The 14,041-nt window shown below is 39.5% G+C and overlaps 1 protein-coding gene across 2 annotated transcripts in view; it reads right to left on the bottom strand.

Annotated features, from left to right (window-relative positions):
• OSBPL10 (oxysterol binding protein like 10) overlaps positions 1–14,041 on the bottom strand; it is a 277,812-nt gene that overhangs the window by 18,504 nt on the left and 245,267 nt on the right. For both annotated transcript variants that reach the window (XM_018563756.1, XM_018563757.1), the window contains 2 exons: positions 5,522–5,708; positions 2,840–3,022 (listed from right to left, as the gene is read on the bottom strand). In XM_018563756.1, the coding sequence (XP_018419258.1) occupies positions 2,840–3,022; positions 5,522–5,708 (370 nt within the window). The remainder of the gene's footprint in view (positions 1–2,839; positions 3,023–5,521; positions 5,709–14,041) is intronic.

Below are 14,041 nucleotides of genomic sequence, written 5' to 3'. Positions count from 1 at the left end.
GATACATGTCTACTGAGGGGTGGCCAACAGCAACAAAATACTAACAAGCGCACACAACATTACTTTTAAAAAAATAGTGGCGGCCTGCAGCCCAAAGAGCTGCCTGCAGGATCTTACATTCAAAACTTGCATCATCTAAGGCCCTAACATCCACCTAGTAAAACTCAAAAAATAAAGGAAAAGAACACTAGGTGGCAGACTTGTAAATCTCAGAAACAAATGCCTAAGGCTTAAAAGCCCAAGAAGTACTTACAGGCCCAGTAGAGTGTGCCTTGACAGAAAAAGGTGCCTTGTCTTTCGGCCAATAGGCTGGAATAATGATCTGTCTGAGCCACCAAGAGATGGTGGAGTGAGAAGATGGTTTCCCTTTACAGGGATCATCAGGAATGATAAAAAGAGAGTCAGTCTTTTGTAATGGAAGCAGTGGCTATATGATAAACATGCGCAACATGAACCACATTCAATCAGCGACGGGAAATCTCTTTTGGATGTACTGGGACTGGACAGAGAGACAGAAACATAATGTTCTGGTTGAGGTAAACAGCAGATGCTACCTTAGAAAGAAATTAGGTTTTGGGCCTCAATACAACGTTGTTCTTGTGTGAGATCAGGAATGGTTTTATATAAAACAAGGCAAATAGTTCAGACAAACATCTTGAAGACGTGATCACAACAAGACAGCCTTGTGCATAAGACAGGAAAGGAGAATATACCTGATGGGTTCAAAAGGCAGTTTTTGGAAAGCCCATGGGGCAACTGATGGTTGTACAGGTTTGGCTATATGAGAGACACCCTATACAAAGGCCTTAAAGGAAAACTTCACTTTAATTAAAAAAATATAGCATATAAAATTGCTACACAAGCCATTTTATAAAATTAAAATGATCCAAAATTATATTTCATTTTCAATCTGGAGCCACTGTGATTTTATGAAACTGTTTTAAAAATGCAATGTTGGTGTATGGAATGCCCCCAGAAATGTCATTGCCTGCTTTTGTGATTGGCTCATAGATTTGTCCAGAAATCAGCACTATATACAGATTCATCCCCTGCAATAAAAATGTCATTATTGGTGAGATGTCCCCTATGGGCTAACTACTTCTAAAGGGATGCAGACACTGCAACTTTCCTCATTAGAACATTGACAGTGCACCAGCTGGTTATAACGAACTCAGAGCTTCCCATAGTTTGGAAATGACATGTTCAAATAAACAGCTTTTTCTTCAAAACTGAAAAATGAAGGGATGTGCAATAGTTTGTTAAAGTCCTTGCAATGTACCTTTATCACCCAGAATAGATTGTTTTTTTCCCTCAGCAAATGTAGAAATACACAAAACAATTAGAAGCAAGCAGTCTTTGGAGCAGGATAAAATGATTCAGAATTTGACATTTATTGGTACTGAGGGCTATATGCTGACCCAGGCCAGATTTCAGAAAAAGATACAATTTCCTAGGATTGAACATGTTTTGTCTTGCACCAAGCAAAGAAAGCCTTATATGTGCAGGAGGTAGACTTCCTAGCTTTTAGGAGCATAGGAATCACCAAATCAGAAAGGCCCTGGTTTTTTAGGACCTGGGCTTCAACAGCCAAGCCGTCAACGCTAGCAACTGTAAAGCAGGCTGGTAAACTGGTCCTTGAGACAAAATATTCAGTCAATCTGGAAGAGCTCACAGGGTTTCTGCCAGAAGTCTGATGAGGTCTGAGTACCACATCCATCTGAGCTAATTACTAGGATGCCCCCCACATCAATCCTGTGGAGAGGATGAGTAAGAAATTCAGAGAAGGGAAAGCTTAGATCAGGTCATACTGATAGCACGGAGCTACCACATCACCTGATGCTACCCCTAGCCTACAGGATCTCTACACCTAGAGACAAACCTGCTCAGTTTGTTGTTGAATCTGGAGGCTAGGAGATTCACATCAGGTGTTTCCCATCTGCAACAGAGGAACTGAAACACCTTTAGGTAAGGACACAATTCCCAGGTCCAGGTATTACCAACTGTGATAGTCTGCTTGCCAATTGTCTATGCCTGGAATGTCAATGGCAAACAATGCAGGAAAGTGAAGTTCTGCCCAAGAAATAATTTTTTCTGCTTCTCTTTCTGCAGCAAAACATTTGGTTGATCGTTGAAGCTGTGGTGTTGTCTGAAGGAATCCTGATCACATAGCCCTTTAAGCTGGGCACACACCTTACAACCATCGCAAGACTTCTGTCTTGCGATGGTTGTAAGGTACTTAAAAAAACGTACGATCGCGGGATTTCCCGCGATTATCGTACGATAATCGTAAGGTGTGTGGGGACCCTTAGTCAAGAGGTCCAGTGTTCAGAAGTCCCTCCAGAATCCTTTCACAATCTTCAATCCAGTAGGTTCTGGGCACAGCCACTAAGGCAGCACCAAGCATTAGCCCATCTGGATAACTTGCATAAAGAGTTGAGCACAGCAGCTATTCTTGGGGAAAAATAAAATAAAAAGTCTACTAACATTAATTAAACTTTTCCCTGAAGAGAAAAGCTGTCCTTCCTCCTAAGGCACTAGCAAAAAGCTGAAGCATGATGGGAGTGGGAGGGGTATATCTAACTGGCTTTTTTTTTGGTTTGCCAGTGTCCAATTTCACATGCAGGCGGGTAGGCAGCAATAAAACCCAGTTGTACCAGAATTACTTCTCATCCTGTGTCACTCAATGAACCAGAAAGAAACATAAAATAATGCAGTTGTGTGTTTCTTAATAATATTATTTTTTAAATGTATTTTGACACACAACTAGCATAAGTATCTGATTCTGTCTTGACATAAGTCTCCTCTAATGCTTTACACAGTAGCACTCACATTCACTTACTTTGATTCAGAAGGTCCTTGCTTCTCTAGGGGTCGTATTTTTTTCCTGATAATTGACAGCTGAGTCGTATCAATGACTTTAGTCTCTCCACTGCTATATGTAAATTCCAGCGTTCCGTTCCATTCTCCTTGGGCCTTACATACTATTGCGTTAGTGGGCATGTGCTTGACTTCAGCTGTGACCCTATTAAGAAGCCATATGCAGTTATTAAAAGTAATTTACTATTTATGTTATTTGTCAAAGGAATCAGCATGCAGAGCTAGCAGGTGAGTAACTAAAACATATGTTAGTTAAGTATAAAAATATATATGATAATATATGATAAAGCATAATAGGATAGCATTATAACCTTCAGTCTATCACTGTGCTATTTTACTTTAACAGTGGCTGAGTACCTTGTAGATGCTAAAGCAGGCTTGTACATGTTCATATTACCCATCCTCTAGTAGATAGAACATGCAACGTCCTCTTAACCATGGTTGCCATAATAGGGCGTTTGGTCTATATTTACAGTAGGGATGTTCAGATACCAAGTACCATACTTGGTACAAGTACTGATACTTTTCCAGCTTCACCATTGTTGCCATAATAGGGAGCTTGGTCTATATTTATAGTAGGGATGTCCAGATACCAAGTACCGTACTTGGTACAAGTACTGATACTTTTCCAGCTTCACCATTGTTGCCATAATAGGGAGCTTGGTCTATATTTATAGTAGGGATGTCCAGATACCAAGTACCGTACTTGGTACAAGTACTGATACTTTTCCAGCTTCAAGACTAGACTAGAGAAAAACTCAAACGTTATGTGGCAGCTGTCATTTGTAAGGAGCATTGGCTACGGGGCTCCTGGGACTCCTAGATATATATACCTAGATATATATATATATCTAGATATATATACAGTATATATATAAAAGGGATGCACCAATACCATTTTTCCAGACCAAGTACAAGTACTGATAGATACAAGTACTGATACATTTTTGAAAAAATTTTCAAATCTGCACTTATGGGTGAGTCTTTTGGTCTAATAAGAGCTGCTGCACTGTAGACGCTGAGGCCAAAATGAATATAAGTAATGTGTGACGTCTTCAGGAGGATTGCAGGTCAGGACCTGCAATCCCCCTGAAGACATCACAGACCTGCAATCCCCCTGAAGACGTCACGTATGACGAAACACGTTGGGGCGAGTCTATTCCATTCGATACCACGCACTACACGGATGTACATGCTATCTGAATGCTGTGTTTGACCGGCCGGTTTCTTCGTTTTTAACTGTTAGTTTTCTGCTCCGGGGGGGGAAGACCTTTCAAGCACTTTTGGACTGTGTTGCACATATTGGATTTAATACTAGCAACATTTCACCATATAATATTTATATCACATTGAATGTGAGCCTGTGAGCCATTCATATATGGAAAATTATATTTTTTATTGCATATATTTATTTTATCAATTCTTTGAAGGTTTGTCACATATGGAAAATGTTTGTATTGCATCTATTTACTCAATTAATAGTTTGTCACTTATTTTATGTACACTATCATTTATATTTATAGTTTATAATATATCTGATTATAATTGCACATTAGCACTTTTGCAGGTATTGCACCTTTATCATTATTTAGTTACTACTGAGGTAGTGACACACTTGTGAGTGCACAGGTCACTTGTATTTGCATTAAATATTTGTGCACAGTAATTAAGAGAGCCCTAACTTAACATCAAAGTAGGTTCATCTAAGCTACCACCAATCCTTAGCGCTGTACATTCATTACTTATACTGATACATTTTTGTTTAGTTTCATATACAGACTACTGCTTTTAGGACAGTGGTGGAATGCCAGTGCCCAGTCGCAGCTGCAACCCTGGTAGTTCTTGTGAAAATTTTAAAGTAAAAAAGTATCGTCACTGGTATCTGAACATCCTTAATTTACAGGGGTGTTCCATTATGTATGGATTATTAATACTTTACTGAGCCAATTGACCCCAAATGCATAGTTGGTCAGATAAACTATTGTCAGTGGGCCACATATTTGGCACATGGAAATCGGCTTTTTTGGATGTGCATAGCTCAATATGAATGGTTTGAAAAGAAAGACTAGTGACTAGTTGTTAAAAGTGTGACTTTTCACACAAAAAGTCTTGATCTGCCCCAAATAAATAATGGTTCGGAAAAGGAGTTTGTCAATATTTGGCGCAATAGAGGTGTACAAAGTTACATATTCTTCTATACACCATATAAACTATATGTGCTGCAACATAGTTTAATATACAATGTTCCAAGATAGGATGTCATATGTGACAATTCACATTCTTCAACAACTGCTAATCTTTTATCTGGCCTAGTGTCTTAGTGCAGCTCAGATTGTGCTGAATGCACACTGCAGTGTTTGTCAGCACTGATGCTGCAACATTAATATCATGAGATATAATATAATCATTAAAAAAATGCTAATAAATGTTACAAAACTGATGACTATAAAAATAATTACAAACAGTAACTGTTTAAGACTTTTTATAGTTATTTTTGAAATATTTATAGGTTGGCAATCCTTGTGGATCCCCAATGAAAATGCACTAATGATGCAGGAATTTCAAACATGAAACATACAATGACTATAAAACTTCAAATAAGCTTGTCTGTGTTAGATCAGTAAAGTGTGTAACTAGCCATTACCTGTGGACCTTTCCTCCATAGAAAGGCTTGGTGTGGAATGTGACGGTGGCACCATAGCCTGTCTTGGCACAAATTATATTGACTTTACCTCCCAGCTCCACCCAGGGAACTGTGAGTATAGAGCGAGCGTAGGCACTAGGAAGAGTAAATATGTATTCTTCTCCATATTCCATCAACTTGAGTACCCCTGAGTGAGAGAGAAGTGCACACAAAGGAGCAGGCTGTTAGATGTAAAATATCCCTCAATAAAATGTACTGCTGTAATAATGAAGTCTAAGAAATCAATTATATAATGCTTCCTCTCCAAATGGACTTTTTCCCCCCATTCTCAAAGGAAGTATCTGTGATAGTGTTCCAGAAAAGATTACTCCGTCAGTTTTTTTCCTTAGGCAAGGAAAATTACAGTACATTATAATATTTTTCAGGCATACAGCAATAGAACTTTGTTGGTTGCTTTTTTTGTCATATGCAGTGCACTACTGAAAGTAGACGTTATGAAAAGAGGAAGGCTTTAAGTGTAACTCTGGGCCATTCATACCTGATGCAAGGCAAGAATTCTCTCTGAGATATTGGAGGCAGGAGACAAGGTTTTCAGAATTCCTAATGTTTCCAGGCTGCTGTCTGCTCTTGTAGACACAGAGCAACAGTACAGTAGTATGAGGCTGGATTTGCAATAATGGCATCTAGAGCAGGAGTTTTTTTACGAGGATCCACGGAGTCTTATGGTTTAATGACAGGTCACCAGAGGTTTCACCACTGGCTAATGTTGCAGCAGATTGATATACATTTGATGGTGCCTGTAAAGATCTGGCACTTAACGGCACTAGTGATAAACAGTAGCACGGCACCAATAAACAGATAGCGCGAAACTTCAGCAACAGATAAGCAGTAGCACGAAACTTCACTAGACTGCATGGGCATGGGGAATTATTCCCATTGAAAATCAATGCAGGAATATAGTTTCCACTAAACCTCAATGTAAATATATTGCTCCCACTGATCACCAATATAAATATATTATTCGCACTGACCACTAATGTGCATGTATTGTTCCCAGTGTAAAAATATTGTTGCCAATGTAAATATGCGGTTCCCACTAAACAACAATATAAATGGTATCCTTCTTTCCACTAAACACCAATAGAAGGGCCATGTTAGACCTGCAATCTTGTCACTGGTTGCTTTAATGGCATCACTCTCTCTGGGGCCACATGGCAACACTTCAGAATCTCCTTCACCACGGAGAGAGCAAAGCCTTGCTCATCCAGCCAGAAAGGGGGAAGCACTGTGGATACAGTTGAGTATTTCTCTGCCCTGTATTGTTGCCAATGACATTAAGGCAAGTGTGACATGGTCCTATGGGGGCACTTCCAGCTGACCAGCATGAGGAAAACCCTTTCAACTGGCCAATGCAAGGACACTAAACTGACCACAAAATAAAGGAGGTGCTTTTCCACTGACCACCAATGTAAGGTAAGCCTACAAATTTCAGTGTGTCCATCCAGTGTATCCATTTATGGCCATTATTAATTTAATAATTATTACTGAAAATATGTAAGTGGGGCTTAACGTCATGGGTGAGGCTGGCATGGACCTGGAGGTGTGCCTTCTATGGGGCTAAGAAAAGGAAAATATGTTTGGTTGATTTTCCAAGTGAAAAGTTAAGCAGTCTTCTAATGCCAGGTTTATGTCATGTGGCCCAGAAATGCAGCACAATGGGATATAGACAGTGAAGAGATATGATTATGCTGATTCTAATACCCCTTACCCTCCATAATGCCTCCTCAGCTGTGTAAATCAGACCTAAGCTTCATGTATGATCCACATGCAAAGAGGTACACATATTAATGCTGGTGAAAGACATTTTTATTATTGCAGAGATACTCGTGACACATTGGCAAGTAAATAGTACAACAAATTAGAAGATCATTGTAAATCAGTCTCAGGTAATAGCACACTGCTTCGCGCCACCTGTCTGTTCACTGTAGATAGATTTCACTATATAAATAGAATAAATTAGATCAAGTATGCTGCAACACAAAATTACTGCTATGAAAATAATATCCCAGTTATTTTTGGCTTCCTAATAGTGGAGTAATTTACTTAAATGAATTTGAATGTTGCCAGATATGGTATGTGGATCGCAAAGCATTATGTGCTGGTATATAGACACCTTTAGGATGAGCCAAGTACTTTTCTCTATTTTTCCCCAACGTTTATATAACTAGCATTAAAAGTACTAAATAATGCATTAGATTCCAACTTGTTTTTTTTTTCTTAGGTTTGCATACCAATTCTTTTCTACTCTCCCCAACACTCTAATTTGGCTGGAGTTGGGCTTAATTTGTTTTGTTCAGTACACATTATTACTTTCCTCCTACTTGCCAGAAAGTACAAAGCTTAGCAGAGCTCTTCATTGAGACGGTGCTGAATATTGTGATGACTAGCCACTTTTACACCGATTTAACCAAAGATCTTTGAAACTGACAGTTCCACCAACCTTGTGTAAGATAAATGAGTGTAATATTAATTTAAGTAAAGGGCAACTATCACAAAAAAATGTCCTAACATTGTTTTCAGGATTTTAGCGTTTTGCTTCTCAAAGAGGAGGAGATGATAATGTGTGTCCAATGTGCCTGATAAGAATAATTACATTATTTTATAAAAATATATTTCCTTGTTTCTCATACCATAATATTCACAAGAATTCTGAATGGTATAGAAGAGTCATTTACAAGTGGCTTTTTCTCTGCAATATTACACTCTAGTCAACAAAATAATGACGTACAGTTATTTGCAACTGAAGGAGGCCTGGCTTATGGAGCAGTACTAATAGGATATGCTGGCATGGTGGTCCACAGTCAGTGATAACTGCTGCACATTATGTATCTACCTGCTTCCTGTTCAGACATGCAATCACAGCATTTGACAGAGGGTTATTCTTTTAGATCCAACTCCATTTGTGGTTCTGATATGTCATGTAACTGAATCCCAAAGAAAGTCAAGGCTGGAAAATGTTAAAATATGTGTCACAACAAGCCATGCCATTTAGGAACACCCACTTTTCACCATATCCAGTAATTATTGAGAAACCATGGCTCATTTTGCACGGTACACTTTCTTCAGCTAGTTGGTTGCATTTGCAACTCAGGCCAAAGGACCCCAGTACTCCCCTGAACCAATGTAACTTTTGCTTTCTAAACGTATTTATTTTGAACTTCATATATTGCCAGCATTCACAGTCATGGGCAGTGACCACATAGCCCAGAACAATATGGCTAGTGGTATTTTATCTCGGTATGACAGTATACAGTTGTGTGAAGAAATGCCAACGCTCCTTGTAAGATTAAACTTTTTGACTGCAAATAGCAATTACTGATGCATGTTTCTCACAGCACGCAGGTCCCTATTGCTATTGTTAACACAGCTTAAATCCTCACAACATCCAAAACATAGCTCCACATGTCCTACCACCAAAAGCAATTGCTAAGCTATTCATTGGGAGCCAAGGACCAGAGTAAACCTAGGAATACTAGGCTAAATGCTGCTAAAGTCCTGCAGGCCATTCTACTGTATACATATAAAGCAGAGTATAGAAACAGTCTGCAAATAAATATATAAGGTGGCCCCTTTTTGAAAAATGGATGCATGCTGTACTGTACAAAGAGGAGGACATTGGGCCCTGGGCCCGCACAAAGTGTCATGCATGCTTTCAAAGTGAAGAATAGGCGTACAAGTCCAATACCTGACAAATCTGTTGGCATTGCCCCACTTGAATCAGAGGCCATGCCTATGCAAATGCAAACTCTTAGCTGGTATTTATATAGCCACCTTTAAATGGCTCCGGGCTGTGCTGGAGGGCCAGACAGTAAACTAACAAGTATGACAAATCAACTTAGACTGCTTGCTCCTAGCTAAGGCTGATAGTTTATGTTTTCACACCGGTTCATCTTAAATATATATTATATCAAATTGTATGTATTGCTGTGTGCGTCTCCGCTTGAGAGACCCGGCTCTCTATTTGTCCTGGTGACCAACACACAAAGTGGTGAGAAATTAAACATTTTCAGCTGTCTTTTATATATTTTGTTAGTCCAATAAGAAAGGTATAATTGCACACTGCAATACTACGTGTTTGTCTTTTTTGACATCTTATATATATATATATATACATATATAGTGTGACATTGGGGAGCTCACAGAGCACTCGCACAGGCTTTTCCATTAACAAAACGTCTTTATTTTCTGTTCAAAAGGCAGACAGTAAAGGAAGTCCAACATAAATAGCTTGCTGCAGCATATAACAGATATGGGCTCACCAATGCTCACCCTTCACAGGTTATCCTGTTCCGTGTCCCAGTCCCAGGACCTTACTGTTTTCCTCAACAGGATCTCTTCAGGAATACACTGGGCACTTTGAGCAGCTTTCAGCAGCCTTTGATTTCACACCCATACACCTTGGGTGCCTGGCTCTATCAGCCTCTCTAGGCCTTCCAGCCTCCAACACATACACAGCCTCCTGGCTTCTGGGTGGAGTCCGCCTGACTCCGGGACACAACCTGTCCCTCTTCCCAGCAGGAGCCCTGAACACACTCCAGCACCCTCCTCATGAGGGATGCACACAGGTGCACAATCAGGTGCTGGCTGCCACTAAAGCCTGGACCCAGGAATGGAGATTTCATCCCTCCCAATGCTCTTTGAAATCTCCCAGTTCCAGGAACCCAAGCCAAATCAGGAAAACCTGGGAAGAACTGCAAAGCCAGCTCTTTCCCAGTAAACGTTTGCACTTTCTGGAACTGCTCAGCCCCCCTGGCTGAGAGACCTGGGGTACAGTAATGAAGCAGGGAGTCTAGCAGGTGGTCATATGACCACTCACCAAGCTTCCTTTACTGTAAGTGAAGTCTGGGAAGCAGCAGCCAAGCACCCTCGCAGCTTTCCAGGCACCAAGGACTGCGGCTGTTATGTGAGAAATGTAAGTGGCAAGTTCTTCTGCACTCTGTATAGCTGAGCAGGTTACAGAGAGATCTTTTTGATCTCTCCAACAGCTCAGTGATTGAAATCACGGCTAGTTGCATACAGCGTGTGCTGGTTACTACTTAAAGCAGCGCGCGCAGTGTGCAGCTTCTAAGAAGATACGCTATTAGCGTAGCGGGAGTGATGCAAACTCCGCAGCCGGCTTCATCGCTATGCTAATAGCGTATCTTCTCAGAAGCTGCACATAGCGCGAGCCGGTTTAAGTAGTAACCAGCACACTCTCTATGTAGCTTCTAACAGCGTGGGAGACGGGAGGCCGCGCTTGTTGGTGGATCCAGGAATCAGGTGAGTATTAGAAGAAAAAAAAAAGTTTTATTTTATGTTCTATTCTTAGTTCTATAATGGCATTGTAGTACTTTCAGGTGGAATACAGCTTCATAAGATATCAGCTTGGGAACTACAAGTCCCAGCATGCCCTCATTGCCCCTGTACAACAACCAGATATTGCCGTTCCCTGGGTGATATGTGTGTGTGTGGGGGGTGTACAGGGACAATGATGGCATACTTGGACTTGTAGTTCCTTAGCTGATATATATGTGTGGGGGTGGGGGGTACAGTTCCAGTGGATGTTTATATAATATAGGGGGGGGGATTTCTGCCCCGGGCGCCCATAACTCTGGTTACGCCACTGTTAGGGTGTGCCCAGGCACACCCCGTGCGCATGCCTATGGATAGGGAACAAGGTGAATACTCTAATACTCACTGAAATTTTGTCACCCAAGGCCAGGATCTATGTGACATGTCCATAAACATACATACTACTAAGTGATATCAAATATAAAAGTGTTTTTTTTCTAATATTCAGAATCATCCTCTAAAACCTTATATACATTTTAGATAATGATCCCATACACTAAAAAAAATAATTAATATTCATCACAGATGCCCATCCGGTCTTCAGAAACCAGTATATTTGCTTTGCTTGGAAAGTCAAACTTCACAAAGATGTGATATTTAGATGTGATGACTTCGCAGTTCTATATTCATTGGGATCATATTTTACAGTGTTCAAAAAATGATCAGTAACTATTAGACTAAAGAGCTCATTTCGTCTCTGCAAAGTTTCCACACAACACTGAACAGGGCGCCTTCAGCTGTGACAGTAAATGTATTATTTTTCTGTCAGGATACGCATAATAGTCTAAGCAAAATACATTTGATACTTTGTTCCTTAAATAAACTTGACATTAAAAATGAATTGTTTCCATCTGTGATTCAATGTTTTCTGTATTCTAAACCAGTGTTTTTTTCAGTTTTGAAAACAAATGACAACTACCTGTAGTCTGATGAAAAGTGTGAAACCTGGGTATAGGAGAGGTGGGGTCCTTTTCGGCCTATGTCAGTGCCTGCGTGACATGGACACTTCCTATTGGCTTGTACAGTGGTGGGGTCCTCTCAGGATCCAGAAGAGGAATCTCAGTGTTGATTTCAGCAAAAAGGATCTGGCCAGTGTGGGCACATCTTCAGCCCAGGGTTACTTGTCCCCAGAAACAGTGCAAGTGCAGGACCTGGACAGCAGGTCAAAGTGACACTAAATTGAGTTAAATCATAGAAATACATTCAAGTACCTTAACTATTAACAAAAATGGAGCATATTTATGTATCACTCAGCTGTAGATCCACAAACCATCTCTGAATTGGCGCTGACACTGTCCTTCCTTCTGGAGGGTGGCTAGTTTTGTTCCCCATGGTTCCTGTGTGTGTTGTAAAGTAGCCACCTCCCCAAGCTCGCTCTTGTGATGGTCTATAACTTCAATACAAATTAGTAAACTAAGCATGAGATTGTAGTCCATCATGGGAGTGAGCTTGGAGCGGTGGCTACTTTACATAAATTCCCCTCATATTATGTAATAACAAAGTGCTAACAGCAGTAGTGTACTGCAGAGACCCTGCAGCACAAGTAAAGGATGAATGCAACAGATCTCTGAACCATGAATCATGCACCCAATGAGCCATGCTGCAATTCTGCCTAAAAGTCCTTTTTTTTCCCAATCACTTACATAATACAAACCTGTTGACAAGGAAATCAATTTCCAGTATAAGATACTCTACATGGTCATTATCTATTTAGGCTACATTGTATACTTTAGGTATCTAGGTTTGCTATCCTTTTTTTCTGCAATTTTTTTCATGAATTTTTTTATGTAAGCGATCCTGGACCTTTGAAGAGCCAGCAAATAAAATTGTTTTGTTTCACTTTACTACTGTTTGAGCACTACAGTGAAATGTGCATGACATACACCTCATGGCTCTTTCGTCATAGACACAAATTATTAAAGTGTATTTCCACTATTGAAGTCATATTTGAGAACACCCCTCTATATGGTTATAATGTGTTCCTATACACACAGCAGGGGATTTAAAAAAAATAACTCATACCTTTTACATGTTCTTTGGGTGAAGGTCTTTATAAAGATTCTGAGCTACTCTGAGCAGTTTGCAGTGAAAGTAGAGGGACAAACTGAGGGACTGAGCTTCTTCTCATTAACATACAGTGCTTCTCTTTGTTAGGACAGACAGTGTTCATTTCTAGTTTACAGCTGGTAATGAAATCTGCATGCACAGTACAGACAGGGTTAATTAGAGTAAACATAACCTCCCACAGCCCCCTCCTTTACATTACATAGGGGGGAAGGCTAGGTAGGATTTTCAAGTAAAAAGCTTTAAACTGTAAACAGAATTTCTTTGTATGCTAGTTATTCTATGTAAATGCTAACATGTAACAAATATAAAATAGGTGTTATTGCAATTTGACTGCAAAAGTGGAAATACAGTTTAATACTACTCAGACACTCAAAAAGCTTCTACTTGTATACCAATTTGTGACCTGAAGGTGAACTGCAGTCTGAGAAGAGAATGTCTTTGTTTTTTTTCACATCAAGACATTTTTATTGAAGCAAGAAATTTAAAATACAAAGAAAATAGGACAAGCATTTCTGACATTCAAAGTAATAAGGTTCTGAGGTTCAAAGTAATAAGGGAAAATCATACAAAAATGTAATGCCATACATGTCAAGGCTGTGAATTGTAGAGGATTACCCCCTTGTCTGGTGCAGATTTAAATTATGTTGTTGAATTTAGGATATGGAAATATGAAGAGAGAGCATATGCCTAGTGATTGTTTATGCATTGTGAATGAAAAGTTCACACGTACTAGACAGTTTAATAATCATCTTTTGTGCAAGTAGTGTTATTTTTTTATTCAATTATTTTCTAAATATTTCTTTTCATTCATCTAATTTTAGCAACTTGCCACATTAGGTCCCATCTTGGAGATGAAGCGGTAGAGAGGGCTATATGTGTAGGTGAGTCACTAAAGAGTAGGGGGGAATATAGGTTCAAAAACGAAAGGGGGAAAATATGGAGGAAGACAGGGAAGAAAACAAAAAGGAAAGAGTGAATATATATATACACATATATATATATATATATATATATATATATATATATATATATATATATATATATATATATATATATATATAT

The sequence above is a fragment of the Nanorana parkeri genome, unplaced genomic scaffold, assembly GCF_000935625.1.
Source record: "Nanorana parkeri isolate BGI_ZX_2015 unplaced genomic scaffold, ASM93562v1 scaffold692, whole genome shotgun sequence".
Taxonomy (NCBI): domain Eukaryota; kingdom Metazoa; phylum Chordata; class Amphibia; order Anura; family Dicroglossidae; genus Nanorana; species Nanorana parkeri.
This window is presented reverse-complemented; position numbering and strand designations above follow the sequence as displayed.